The sequence below is a fragment of the Falco peregrinus genome, chromosome 1, assembly GCF_023634155.1.
Source record: "Falco peregrinus isolate bFalPer1 chromosome 1, bFalPer1.pri, whole genome shotgun sequence".
Lineage (NCBI taxonomy): Eukaryota > Metazoa > Chordata > Aves > Falconiformes > Falconidae > Falco > Falco peregrinus.
The window spans coordinates 85,012,249-85,025,839 of NC_073721.1; the positions used below are offsets into that span (position 1 = coordinate 85,012,249).

General features: G+C 37.6%; 1 protein-coding gene across 1 annotated transcript in view; it reads left to right on the forward strand.

The window, feature by feature from the left end:
- EXT2 (exostosin glycosyltransferase 2) overlaps window positions 1–13,591 on the forward strand; it is an 82,130-nt gene that overhangs the window by 30,860 nt on the left and 37,679 nt on the right. The window contains exon 8 of the mRNA XM_055803122.1: window positions 5,567–5,698. Coding sequence (XP_055659097.1) covers window positions 5,567–5,698 — 132 coding nt within the window. The remainder of the gene's footprint in view (window positions 1–5,566; window positions 5,699–13,591) is intronic.

Here is a 13,591-nt window from a genome sequence, read left to right on the forward strand (position 1 = left end):
CTTGATGGGCAATAACTTGTTAGATCTCAGCAACTTAAAAAACATTTGATTATGTTACAGAATCACAGGTACCTTAAAACCTTGCAGGTCTTAGTGGATGAACTTCCATGTCCAGAGCTGTTAGATGCACAGCAGAGCTGTGGGTATTTCTTGTAGTACCTTTTATATCCCTGCTGAAGGCACAGGTTTTAGCAAAGAATTGCCAGTCAGTTACTTTGGTAGCATTGGTTAGCTAGCTACTAGCTTTATTAGGTTAAGGTCTCTTTTTACAAATGATATGAGAGAAAAGTTACGTTTTTTTTCTGTTCTATACACCCCAAAATCTGAAAAGTCTAGGATGTTGAAGTCTCACAACATCTCTGTGATGTAAATATTACTCATACTGCTGAGAGGCTGAAGTAGAAGCAAGAAATCATATGAATGTCAAGCATTTATCTGTAAATAATTAACAGAACCAGGGTTAAAAGTAAGATGGCCAAGCTTCTAGGCAAGTGCTGTGGCAGCAGCTAGGCTACGCTCTTTTCTTTGGGCAGACTTCCCTAACCCAGCTGGTCAGGGAGTGAAAACCAGAAACACCAAAAGCCATTGAGAAGGGAAAGCATTTAAGTAGAGTCAGCCCAGCCAATGTGAAAATGGTTATATTTCAAGGCCTCGTAAACCTTTTCAAGGCATTTTAGAAACACCGAACTCCTGCAGTGGGGCAAAATCATCATGGCGCCTGACCTAAAAGCTGAGAGAAGTGGTGGTTTATGGGCAGTTAACTTTTACTACTCTTCTGTGAATCTTGTTTTTTCTCCTTTTGCTAGCTTTACCAACTCCTACAAAATCATGGGCTGTGTAAAGACAGGAGGCTAGAAAGTTCGTTTCAAGGACTGTTTTCCCCTTGATCTAAATGTTACAGAAAGTATTCCTTTCCTTGCCTCATGCCCAGTGTTTTTCTTTTCACAAACTAATCAAAAGATTTACATTGATCTGTCTTGCACTCTACACTGGAGCACCATTAGTGGCATTAACACTAGAACTTACAAACATCATATGAATGGACTCTGTAACCTGATGCTATGGTAGCTTGTAAAGAGCTTATAAAGAGATGCTAGGCCCCCAAGTGTGTTTATTTCTAAGGAAAATAACACCTTACCTAAATAAATGTTACTTTCTGCGACTAGGCTACCCTGTTGCTGCATGCTGCTGCCTGTTGTCTCCTATGAAAATAACTGCAAATGCTTCCATCCCAAGCTCTTTTCTGTACTGTTATGTGCTGAATATTGTCAATTGAGTTGCATTGTAGTCCACGAGCAAAATCCTGGAACTGAAAACAAGTGGAACTGAAATTTTGGTTTGGATACTTGCTCACTTGGTTGAAGGAACACAGAATTCCCCATACCATCTACAGTTTCAAGGAAGAAAACAAAGGTTTTAAACTTTTTCTTCTGTCTTACAGATACTGCTAGTGTTCCTCAAGGTGTGCATATGTGTTTGTGATAATTAATACCTCTATGTTGTATATTTAAGCCTGTAATTTTAGCCCTTACAGAAAGTGGTGGGTTTTCATGGCCGATCTAATGAGGACGTGGCAGTTGAAAGTGAGGTGGGGAGGAAGGAAGGGGAACAACTTAGATCTTCTTACTGGCATGCCCATGCTTGTGACCTTGGTCTGCAGAGCTCACCTCTTGGAGAGAGGGGAGGGTTTGGTCTCAATTCCTTCAGTCTTTGGCCTCCACGGTGAGGCTATGTTGGCTTTGTAAAATTTTCTGCAGAAATTGAATTCAGATGAATTAATTTCATGGGGAATCACTTCCAACCCATTGGGCAACCCAGTAATATAATGTATTTCTTATTCTCAGTCAAGTTGTTCAGCACTCTACATTTAACTCTTCCACACATTGGTAAAACTGCTATAGAAAGTAATGTTTTTCTGTCTTTCATCTTGGATCTATCCTAGATTTCCTATTTATCTAGAAATGTAGAAGGGAAAGAGAAGGTGTGTTTCTTAAATACCTGTTTGCAATTCCTGGTAAGCCATACACTGAGAACAACATCCTGTAGGTTAACATGTTCATCTGTGTTGTTTTGGCAGTTGTACAAAGTACATGTTTGATCTCTATTTACAATTTAGATTGCCTGTGACCTAAGCAATATTTAGGCATACAAGTCTGTGGTCCACATAGTGTATTTCCTTAGAAAATTCTGAAACCTCATCAGGCAGACTGCTAGGAGTTAATTTCAGTTCAGGTTGAAAGGAGGGTTAGTCTGATCATAGCATTGATTATACACAGTCTACAACTATGATATGTGGAAGACAAGATCTGTAATTATGGATCATCATTTCAAGATCCTGAAAGGCTTCCAGGTAGCTCTAATTAGTATGTTACAATTGCCATACCTTAAAAACATTACCCAGTGTATTTAAGCTACTCTGGAGTATATAACCATTAGTCTTCTGATTTCATAGATACGGAAAAGAGAAATGGGCAAGTCAGAAAAACTGTGTGAGAATACTAAGACAGTTGGCATAGGAGTCAGGAACAGAGTTTTCTCTCTTCTTTTTCTTTTTTATTTTGGTTTGGGGTTTTGGTGGTGTTTTTCTCTCCTGTATCCCAAACGTATTCTTGGGATTTTATCCCCCCTGCTAGGTATGTGTTACATTCCAATGTAAGCTTTTCAACCTCACCAAGTAGAGCAGAAAATACATTTCAAATGGAATCGACATACATCTTCCCAACAGAAAACTTTCCCAAAATGTTTAGTAACTTCACATGCTGAGCAGCAGACACTAGCAAGCCATGTTAATCAGTTCTGCTTTATAAAAGCAAACAAGGTGTGGAGGAAGTAATGAGACCCTGAAACATCTGTTTGGAGACTTTGAATCCCCTTAGAAGGTTTTGAGTTCTGCCTTAAAGAAACACAACTCCAGAAAATTATGACCAACTGTGGGAACACTTTTCTAGCTCTTTACAAAAGATTAATTACATAAATATTAGTTTAAAAAAAAGTAAGTTCCCTCTGCCATTGTCTCTAGTTTTGCTTCTGATATAAAGGTGTAATCTTGCTTGACATTGCAAGCGTTCTTTCAGGAAAGAGAAGCTAGATAACATCCATCCTAGTTTTGCTGAAGGAAGAAAGCCAACTTTGATTATTACAAAGTTAGATAATCACAGGTATTACAGTATTAATACTTAAGAGTCAGAACAGTATAGGAAAGCTGTCTTTAATAACAACGCAATACACAATCCTGTGTGTATTTCACACAATTAATAGCTACTTAATTGCTTTATAAAGTTATATGTTAAAAAGTTACATAAAGTAATTTCTCCTTCCTGCTTAGTGCTGCTTATAGCAGTGGTTCTAAACTCTTGCCTAATGTGAAAATGAAATTAGAAATCTGTGTTCTTACTCTTGTTTATTTAGGATGCTTAAATAGAGAGATTAACTGCTTTGGTTGATTTTAGTTCTTAATCTGCTTCCTGTTTTCTTTTTAAATCAGTTGCTGCCAAGTTCCGAATAATACATTTTTCTTAAGAAATGGGCATGGCGAAAGGAATACTTTGCTTAGCATGTGATGTTTGCTTTATTTAGTGTCTTTTTGGTGTTTTAGGAAGGCAGACGTTAATTATTCTTACCTGTTTATATAATTCTTCTGCTTTTACAGTTGGATGTAATATTCATTTTGCTCTATGTTCTTGGTAATCAGCCTGTTTTCCAGCTGTTAAAGGAGAAAGGGAAAGGGAGGGAGAGAGAAAAGGAGAGGGAAGTGATTCCATTCTTGAGGGAAATTGCTTTGCGCTCTCTCTGGATGACAAGCTCCAGGGAATTGTAATTTTTGGATATACTCATCAGTTTCCTTGCAACAAAAGTAGTGCTCTGGAGAGCACTTACCTCTTTCATAGTTTGCTTTTTTTTAATTGTAACATGCATTTTTTCATCTGAAATGTTCACAGAACTATTCTGAAGAACTTGTTCTACCAGCTACACACATAATAGAGTGTTACCACTGATACTAAAGCAACAGGTCTTTAGTTCTGAGTCACATAGCTTTCACTCAGACTAAAGTGCAGGGTAGCATATGCATGAATCAAGTTGGGTTATGAATTTGCATTCCTACTTGTGATCTTTCCTGTACGCTGTTTTTTATCTTAGGAATACTCCAGCACAAAGTGTACACATAGAATCACTCTTTGTCTTCTATTAAAAAGTAATGACCTGCACAGTTAGACACACTGGCAACTTTTTAACAACAGCTAATTGAGAGGGATTTTTGGTTCATCTTAAAGTCTGTACCTCCAAAACCTTCATATTCCTTCAGTAACTTAATATGCTAAATAATATTATTTAATATCCACATAGGACATGAATAAAACCAGCCTGTCTGTAGAGCCTTTTTGCTGTCTAAGGAAGCTGTAGCAAGAGTAAAATATCACTTGCCCAAATTTGTATGTTGTCTTCGGTTATTGCATTCTGGCTCTGAAAGCCTCTTAAGCTTCCAATTAATGAAAAAATGTCTTTTAATTTTTCTACTACCTAGGTGCAGACACCTACTTTTATAGTTGATATTGAACCATAGAGAGACTGGAAATTAAATTACATTCTGGACACTTGAAGGTACTGACATTTCCTGAAGAAAAATTACGTTGAAAAAATTCTTATCTCTTGGGCCAAAACTCTTGGACTACATTTATTGGCAAAGCGTGTTTCCTTCTGGGTTGGATGGGATCCTACAGGATCATTTGATGGTTCTAGGCATTTTAAAAGTATGTTTATGTCTCTAGCAGAGAATCAGATAAGTCAGCATTTTCATTTCCAAACCCCTGCTTTTCTTCCAGCATTTCTGTCTTACACAGAAACTGGGACAGAATGAAAACTCGCCAGGTAGGACCTTAGCTTGAAAACAACTCATGTGAAATGAAGTGCATCTGTGAATAAGAAAATCACATGCTTAATTTCAGCAGTTTTACACTGCCCATGTTGTAAATTAGCTTGGATTATTGATTGTAACAAATTGGCATGTGATTTTATGTAAAAATCTTAAGATTTACTTGTATAAATGATACTAGGTTTTTGGAAGACTTGGGAAGCTATTAGTTTGGTAGAATTCATGAATTCATGAATACTGAAATTCTATGGCTGATCAGGTGTCACTTTCTAGGCTGCATGCTTTCATTTGGCTGTTCAGCTGCAAGTGGAGTCCTCTGCCTTGGAAAAACTGAGAATAACAGCAATTTCTTCTGTTCTGTGGTCAAAGTGCTTTTGACATTTTTCAGGAGGAAGACATGGTAAAAATGTGAGAGTAACTGATTCCTTCAAGTATTCTTATTCTGTTTAATCACTTGGAAAGTAATGCTGCTGCTTCTTTTTATTGGCTCTTAAGTCCTGGGGTTTTTTTTGGGGTGGAGTTGAGTTTGAAGCCTTCAGGCCCTATGGAAATATCCTAGCTACAATAAACATGCCTCCTAATTTAATTTCCACCTGACATGTAGACTGCATGGAAGAGATCGTGCATGGCAAGCCAAAACTTATTATTAAGCACCGGATCTGTGCAATGTGAAAGTGAACTTTATTCTCTTCACAGGCAAGGTGGTTCTGGGAAGCATATTTTCAATCAATGAAAGCAATTGCTCTTGCTACTCTTCAGATTATCAATGATAGAATTTACCCATATGCTGCCGTTTCTTATGAAGAATGGAATGATCCCCCAGCTGTGGTAAGTAAATTCTTTTGATTTACTCATAAAACAAATAGTGAGTTTGGGTTTTTTTCTCCTATAAAAGGTATGTGCTATGAAACTTGGTAATAATTCTGTGTATATGTGTTTGTGTGTGTGTATGTGTTGTGTTGGTAACTTGCACAGATGAAGCTAATATATTTTATGACAACTGGCAAAATAACTAGCAGTTCATTTTATGTCCTGGCAGTGAAATGCGAACTTTTAACTTTTGCTGTTGCACACACTAAATTGCTTGCTTGTTTATATATTTATTTATTTTTCATCCATGCATACACACACTTCTTTATTTCTGTTGAATTTAGTGTGAGTTTAGTGCTCTTAAAAGTGAATAACTGCCGTGGAAATAGTCAGTGGAAATACTGAAGATCTTAAACAATCTGCAAGGCTCTTTCATGTAATTCTGATGAAATAGCTGATTATTCCTGTGCCTAAAATTTTCTCCATTTCTATGTAATTTTTCTTATAGAGAAACGGATGATCAAAATTTTGCTGGGGTATTTTTTTCTTCCCTTAAAAAAAGTGTCACCCCTCTTTGTTAAGAAGAAAAACTGGAGTATTAATTAACCTTCTGCACCAAGCAGCTGGTTCTGATTTTTTACTGTATAAAAGCCTGCCGATCATTTTCACTCATAATCGGTTAATTTTCTCTGTGTCAAAATATAAAAAATAGTTTTGTTTTACTAATAAAACCAAACTTGTTAACTGTCTTGTTTTATGGTGGGTTAGAGGGAGTTTCTCTGAAAGCTGGGTGGGAGTGCTCAGGAGTAGAGTGTTTTACTTTAAACTCTTCAGGCAGATGGAGTGTGAACAGTTGCGGGATTTCAGAAGATGATTTTCCATTGCATAGCCAAAGCATTAATAATCTACCATTGTCATAGCCTAGAGAGAAAATGTGGCACTCGTCAGTATTTAAGGAAGAAATTAAACTTTGCAATAAATCAGTACCTACTCTGCAAAAGGGGATTAGAGCATTTTAACACCTTTAGATTATGCTAGCAAAACAAATCGCTTTCAAATGCATAGTAAAATGAAGAAAATGGCTTTAGGATTACTCACTCTTTAAAAGGGATGCAAAAACATTTCCTGCATTCTTTCCTATATGGGAAACCTATCCATTTCTGGGGAAGTTAATCTTACTCTGAGTAACAAGCAGGCTTTTTTTTTTTCTTTTTTCTCTCCCCTCCCCCCCAAGTATGTCATAAAAAAAAAAAAAAAGAAATTTATATTAGTCATTCAGCCTAGCATTTCTTAAGCAGAAGGTTTATGACCACAGACACAGCAACATACAGAACAGAACTCTGAAACTGTGGAGGAACATGTAACAGCAGTACTGTGCTAGAGCAGTATGAGGAACAGGCAGGAATATTGGTATCAATGTGCAACTGCAAAGAAAAGTTAGAGGGCTGACTGCAATTAGACAGGCTGGAATTTGTCCAGGATGCTGGAGTTAACACCTCATATCGTGACTCTCTCATGCCACGAATGGTCAGTTCCTTGGTGGTTTTATGTCTCAGTCGAAAATATTTGATGTTTATCCTAGTCTATGAAAATTGCTTAATATGTGCATGAATTCATTTCTTGCTTCAATATGAAACAGAAATGTCATTAAAAGTTCCTTTATGGGCTGTGTAAGCTCTATATTAGCCAGCAACACAGAATGCTTGTGACCCTTTCTCAGAGGGTCAGTTAAAGAAAATAAAATTCATATTGGGAATTGTTCAAGAGCAGTTAAATTTGTAGAACAGCAGTACACAACCCTGTGATATCTTTAACTGGGGATTCTGATAGCTACTCTGAGCATGTATGAAATTTCCTTCCATCAGGCTCTTTTTTTTTTTCTTTTTTTTTTTTTTTCTTTTTTGGCTTAAGCCAGCTAATACTATTTGGTTTTGATGCGTGTTCTTTCATTTGAAGCAAATAACTGGAGCCTTCTACATTTTTTCTTTCTTTTTTCTTTTTTTTTTTGTCTGTGAATATATTTTGTTTCTTGAGGTGAGAACATATTACAATTGCGATCTATAGCTGAGCATATTTTTCAGGACTCGGCTAATTTCTAACTTCATACAGTTTAGAAAGTGATGATATATGCACTAGCTGCTAGTAAATTTAAGTCAATAAATTTAGTAATAGTTATTTTAATACTTTTTTTCAAAAATCATTGCACTAGTTAGAATTGCACAGTTGGTGTCTAGTTGTCAGGGGAATAATGGCCTGCTTGAGCCTGAGCATGTTTCTCATCTGAGCTCCTGCCTAATGTCCGCTCATAGCACTGTTAAAATTTCTAGTGAGGTTGACTGAAACGCTGTAGTTAGAAAGCAGCTACATAGGTACATTTGAGGTAGCAGAAGATGGCAACTGTATGCTCTAACTGGTAAGAAGACAAAGTAACTAAAGATGACTTGAGTGTGTTCCTAGTTTACTTGAAAATTGCCATGTTCTTCTCTAAATAAACTCCAAGACTGAACTTTTTAAAGGAAATTATTTCAGGTGGGCCCAAGGGCCAGGATATAGGTAACTGTTAAAATGAAGCACCTGTGAGTTAACATTAATACCACAGTGACATGTGCAAGTAACCAGGTGTCATAAATTCTTATGGTACTGGCCAGAGCTGTATCTCCAGAACTTGCCATCTGCATTCAAACTCAGCTGGCTCAGTATCTGTTCCCTCTAGATCTGATTGGTGGTCCTTGGGCTGTTGTGGTCAGCAAGGATTAAATGCAGTGCTCTTCTTGCTGTTATGCAGTATAGGTAGGAACGTAGAGTTGCAGAAAGAATAGAAGCTGCAGGCAGATTAACAGAAGATGCAGAGGTGCAGTCACCATTTTCAGGCAAAGGGTTTACTGCAATTAGCCAGAGGTTTCTTTACTCCATATAAGGCTGTTAATAGACCTCAGATCCCTGTGCTCTGAATAATGAGTTTTTGAAAATGAGAGCGTGGATTTGCCTATGGAACATTTATACAGAAAATGCCATCTTTAATGGGTTTGTGAGCTTACTTGTTAGGAGAAATACAACTTTCTAACAGAAAGAAGAGGATACTGTCTGTGCAAGATCATCATGCAGAGGAGGATCTTTGGTTAGAAAGGTCATGGTTGCTTACCTGCCTGTCTCCTTGATTTGAGGATTCTTTGTGTGCTTATAGGGGGTGTTTGCTTAGTATGTCACTAGGATACTGAGAAGTAACAGTGAAATAGAGCTTGGTCCTGGTTGCTAATTGTATTGCTGCTCAGTTGTTAAAACTGCTTCAGGTGCTAAGTAAAGCAGTAAAAATGTTATTTCTACTTTAACAATTAGGATAGCTCATAACTCTCCAAGGTGCACATTTTACTTTGCGTTTTGCTGAGTTACTGCAGCCTCATGAGTTTGCTTTCAGTTTTAGGATTCATCATCTGATTTCAGTCTGTTTCCTATGATTTTGTGTAGTACTGCTTTTTATTATTTTGATTATAGGACAATAGAATTGCATCTATTTTCAGTTAGCAAACATGTAGCAGATTAAGCCTCTAAGTATGCCAGATAAAAGAGGTTTTTAGGGGTCTCAAATACTCAGTTATGCAAGTTTGGAACAACAGCACCTTGTGAAGAGAAAGCAGTATCTTTCACAAAAGTCTGCCTCGGGTTTGATGACGCTTGCAAAGTAGGACTGATAGGCACTTAAGGCTATTCTCTGAAGATTTTCTCTTTGCTTTATTTTGGACTCTGATACTTCAAATGAGGAATTAGGACATGTCTGCAAACATAATAATGGTTACATTCTCTTTTCAGCAAAATTACAATGATTTTTGTATCTGAGGGAGTGTCTTACCTTGGACAGTCAGCATGAAAGTGATACTCATTTAAAATCAGTGAGGCATGCTCGTTGCTTAGTTCTGCATATAGATAAGCTTTATTCCAGTTCCCCAAATATTTCTCAAGTGTCAACAACCAGCCCACCTTGTGTTGATTCTGGAGTTTCCCAAACACTTTAAGCCACTATACACAGGTACTGTTGCCAGTTGAAGTAGTCTTGCACTCTTCCACAGTTGGATGACAATTTTCATGCGCTACCTTCTTTTTTTTAATTTTTTCATTCACTTGTGGTGAATTAACCAAAATAATTTTCCTCACATAAAACTTACCCAGCAAAAGGAAAAAAAAAAAAAAAGGAAGGCAGGGGAGGGGGGCAAGGGAGGGACCGAGTGGCTGGAAGCCTGCATTTTTGGCACTGTTTGGCTTATATGTGCTCAAAATATTAGTGAGATTGTTGCCCGAGTATCTTCACGTTCATCACAGCGTGGATACAGCATCGGTACAGGAGGGTGTATTTCCAGCAGGAGGAAGTGTACGGTACACTGAAGATAAATGCTTATGCAGTTAATTCCATACTTAATACATTGCATTGAGGAAGTGATCCAAACAGTTTTATGTGGTTTTATGGATTGACTGAAGGCTGTTGGCCTTTTCTAAAGAAAAAAAAGTAGGCTATAAAGTGGATTATTTTCCTGCTCGTCCACTATCTTGTTGAGGAATTGGAAGACTAGTAACATATAGCATGCAATATGTTATGGAATAGTACTTGCAATGAAAATGCGCTACAGGTTTTTTCCTCCTTTTAATAAAGAGGGGCAAATGATGGTTTTGGAGCATGAAATTCATTCCTGGATCTCTTGACTCCTTTATGTCACAGATAGTCTTTTGCTGCAAGCCTGGGTGTTTAATGCCTCTTGTATTTGTTGGCCCAGCCGTTATCCATTAGGCAGAGGCAATCAGTTACATTCAAGTAAGCCAGAAAATGATCGCTTCCATGGTGTACGTTCTGATGGTTACCAGTTTGGGTTGGATTAGAACTAATGACCTGGGTTTGAGATGTGATCTGTTATCTTCAATTAAGTACTTTGTTAAGCTCTAATAGAAGTGAATTACTTTCTCACTTGTGCTTCTTTGTAGATTAAATTCCCCTCTTTCTTTGCCTCGTACCTTGGCTAACAGGTATAGGTTTCTGAAAAATGAGTAAGATGCAGGGGGTTTCCCAGATTTCTTTAGTTGCATTTGTTGAAATTCTTTCAATCCTGTTTATAATGTAGACCTATAAAACATCAGAGGGTTTTTTTGTTAAGGGCTGCTTTTGAGCTTTGACCTTGGATGATACAGACCATAGTTTAATAATCACTTGAGAATATCACTGTGCCGAACAGTAAACATACCGGATTTCATTTGTCCCCGTGAGGCAGAAAACAGCACCATCATTTGGTTTAAACAGCCAAAGTAATGTAGTACAAAAAGTGCCATTCATTTTGCAAAGCCTAAGTAGGATGCTCATTTGCAACATATTTTGTGGCCTTCTGCTGAGTACTAGGCAGTTGACACTTGTTAAGCAGTTAAACTATTTCTAAGCTCTTTGGCTAGTATTTTACAGCCCTCAGTCTCCAGATAATGCCACTGTTATAAACTGTACTTCCATCCTAGTGTAATTTCTCAGCTTCAAAGCATTAAGCAAATATTAGCATACACCTTTTTGTTTACCAGTAAATGAGCACAAGCTAACATGTTTCTGGGCAAGGCACATCTGGTTTTTTTCCATCAAACAGTATTAGGGCTCTGTTCCTGCTGTATTTCCAGCTACCTTGTGTTTGAATCATCTGGGTGAAATTTTGCTTTCTTTACTATGTTAGAAGATACGTATTTTTACTTAAAGAAATTTCAGTTTATCGATATTTGTTTCCATTGTTGATATTATGGGCAAGGTGGGTGTACCACATGTATTCAGCTATAAGTACTGGTATTTGTGTGTGTGTGACAAACATGATTTAACAGTTGGTTCTTTAACTTACCTGCCCAGAGATAGGATTCTTCTCTTACAAATGATAGATAACATCACAGTTCTCTTATGTTGTGTGGCTAATATCTAGTGTGTAGGTTTATTTCTGTTGTAATTTATATCCTTTGAGGCATGAACAACAAAGTTTTGGATTTGCTTAACAGAATTGGAAACTGGATTTCATATATTTCACTTGAATGATGTTTTAGTTCTTAAGACGACACCTAGCCATTTAATACTGTTAGGTTTTATTTCCTCTAAGAGCTTTTCACTTTGTCTTTAGCTTAGAAGTAGACACCTAAACATACAAGTGAGACACGTGTTTTTAATCTTAGCAAAGCTGGTTTTTGAGATGCATCCAAAGAAAAAGTTTGCTGGCCAAAGACAAGAGTCTCATCATTGCGGTTCTTACCTAGTTTGTTCCACTGCCTGATGCCTCCTGTGGCTTCATAACTGTGCAGCTTTATTGTATGTAATAGGAGTCATTAATGGGGGGGGGGGGGGGGGGGGGGGGCAGACAGACTTTGTTACTTTGGATTCCACAAGTCATCTTCTCAGTATTCCCTGTCTTTTCTGGTTTTGGGAGCATGAAAGGTATGTTAAGCTCCATTTTCCCAATTCAGATTATGTTATACCCTGGGGTTTTTGGGTCGGGAGATGCTACATTGACTTACACCAGGAAAAAAAAGAAAACCGAAACCCCACAGAAAAGCATGAATCCTTTTCCTGGTTCTCTTTCAAATTGTTTGAATATTCTTATTAAGGCTATAATGTTATAGTATTCTTATTATTCTTACTTTTACAAAAGAATGGCAAGAAAAATTAATGGAGGGATTCCAAAAAGCATAAGTATTATGGCAGCTGTAAACATGAACTCAGTTCCTGATAATTCTCTTCTCACTGCAAATGTATTCCTTTGACACATTATTGACATTAAGGAGTTGAAGAGATGAGCCTGAAGCAGAGTTTTTATATTAAAGAATGTGTTAGGCCAATTAATTCTGTCAGAAGGGCTCAGACGGCTGATTAGATTTAAGCGTCTAGATGCTGCATAATTTAGTGTTATAGTTATGTGATATATTTTGGCAATCAAAATTCATGATTCATGACAGCGTCAGATTTCATCACTCAAGAAGGGAGAGGTAGAAATTCCTGTGTGCCTTGTGGCTAAAATTTTTTTTGAGGAGAGTTTATAATCTTCGTCAAAACATGAAATAGTGGCCACTGCAACTTGGCTTGTGATTCTACGGAGTTTAAGCAGTGTGGTTGGCTCTGGAGAAGCAGAGAGGGTTAATTCCTTTGGGTTTGCCCTATGACCACTTGAGGACAGGAAGCATGATGAAATACTTTCTCAAAGTATTCAATAGAAACTTATCATGAATAATTGGAGCAAAATAGAATAAATCAAGGCTTTTTTGGTCTGGTAATTCATAATTGAAGCCACATTGAGGTTAGATTGATATTCAGAACAACCCAGCTGAAAAAGCCTTACCCACAGAGGCCAGGGATGTGTCTCTGTTTTACTTAGATGTATGGAAGAACTGCTTAGTTCCTGTTTAAGTTGAACACACTGTTGTCTTTGCCTCTGTGCTTTTAAAAGACAGTAAGTTGTTATTCAAACGGTGTAGTTTCACTAATATGTGGTTACAACAAGCAGTCTAGTTGTTGAAAATAAAATACACAGGGAGGAAAGCCCACTGTCTTGTTCATGGGAGCAGTGAAGTTTTATTCTTCTAAAGCGCTGTTGCTGAGATTTCCCCCTAAATGATTGCTGGGAAGTTCTTGACTCTCATACACAGCCTTGTTTTCCTAGAGACCATTCTGTGATGCAGTTTGTAATGTGTCTGCTGTGGTTGTCTTAAGTCTCTTTCAGTGGTGCTCAGTGTACACTCAAATTTGGGGTAGGACTTTCTCTTAGTTATGGCTGGTGTTTTGCTGATACCTTTGAGGCTCTGTAGCACTGACTGGATTGGCCCGTTCTCAGTCCAGCTGTGTTCACTGACATGAAGCTGCCATCTCTCTCACTTCTGTTTCCTGCTAAGAACAGTCGGTCTAATACTACTCTGCGAACT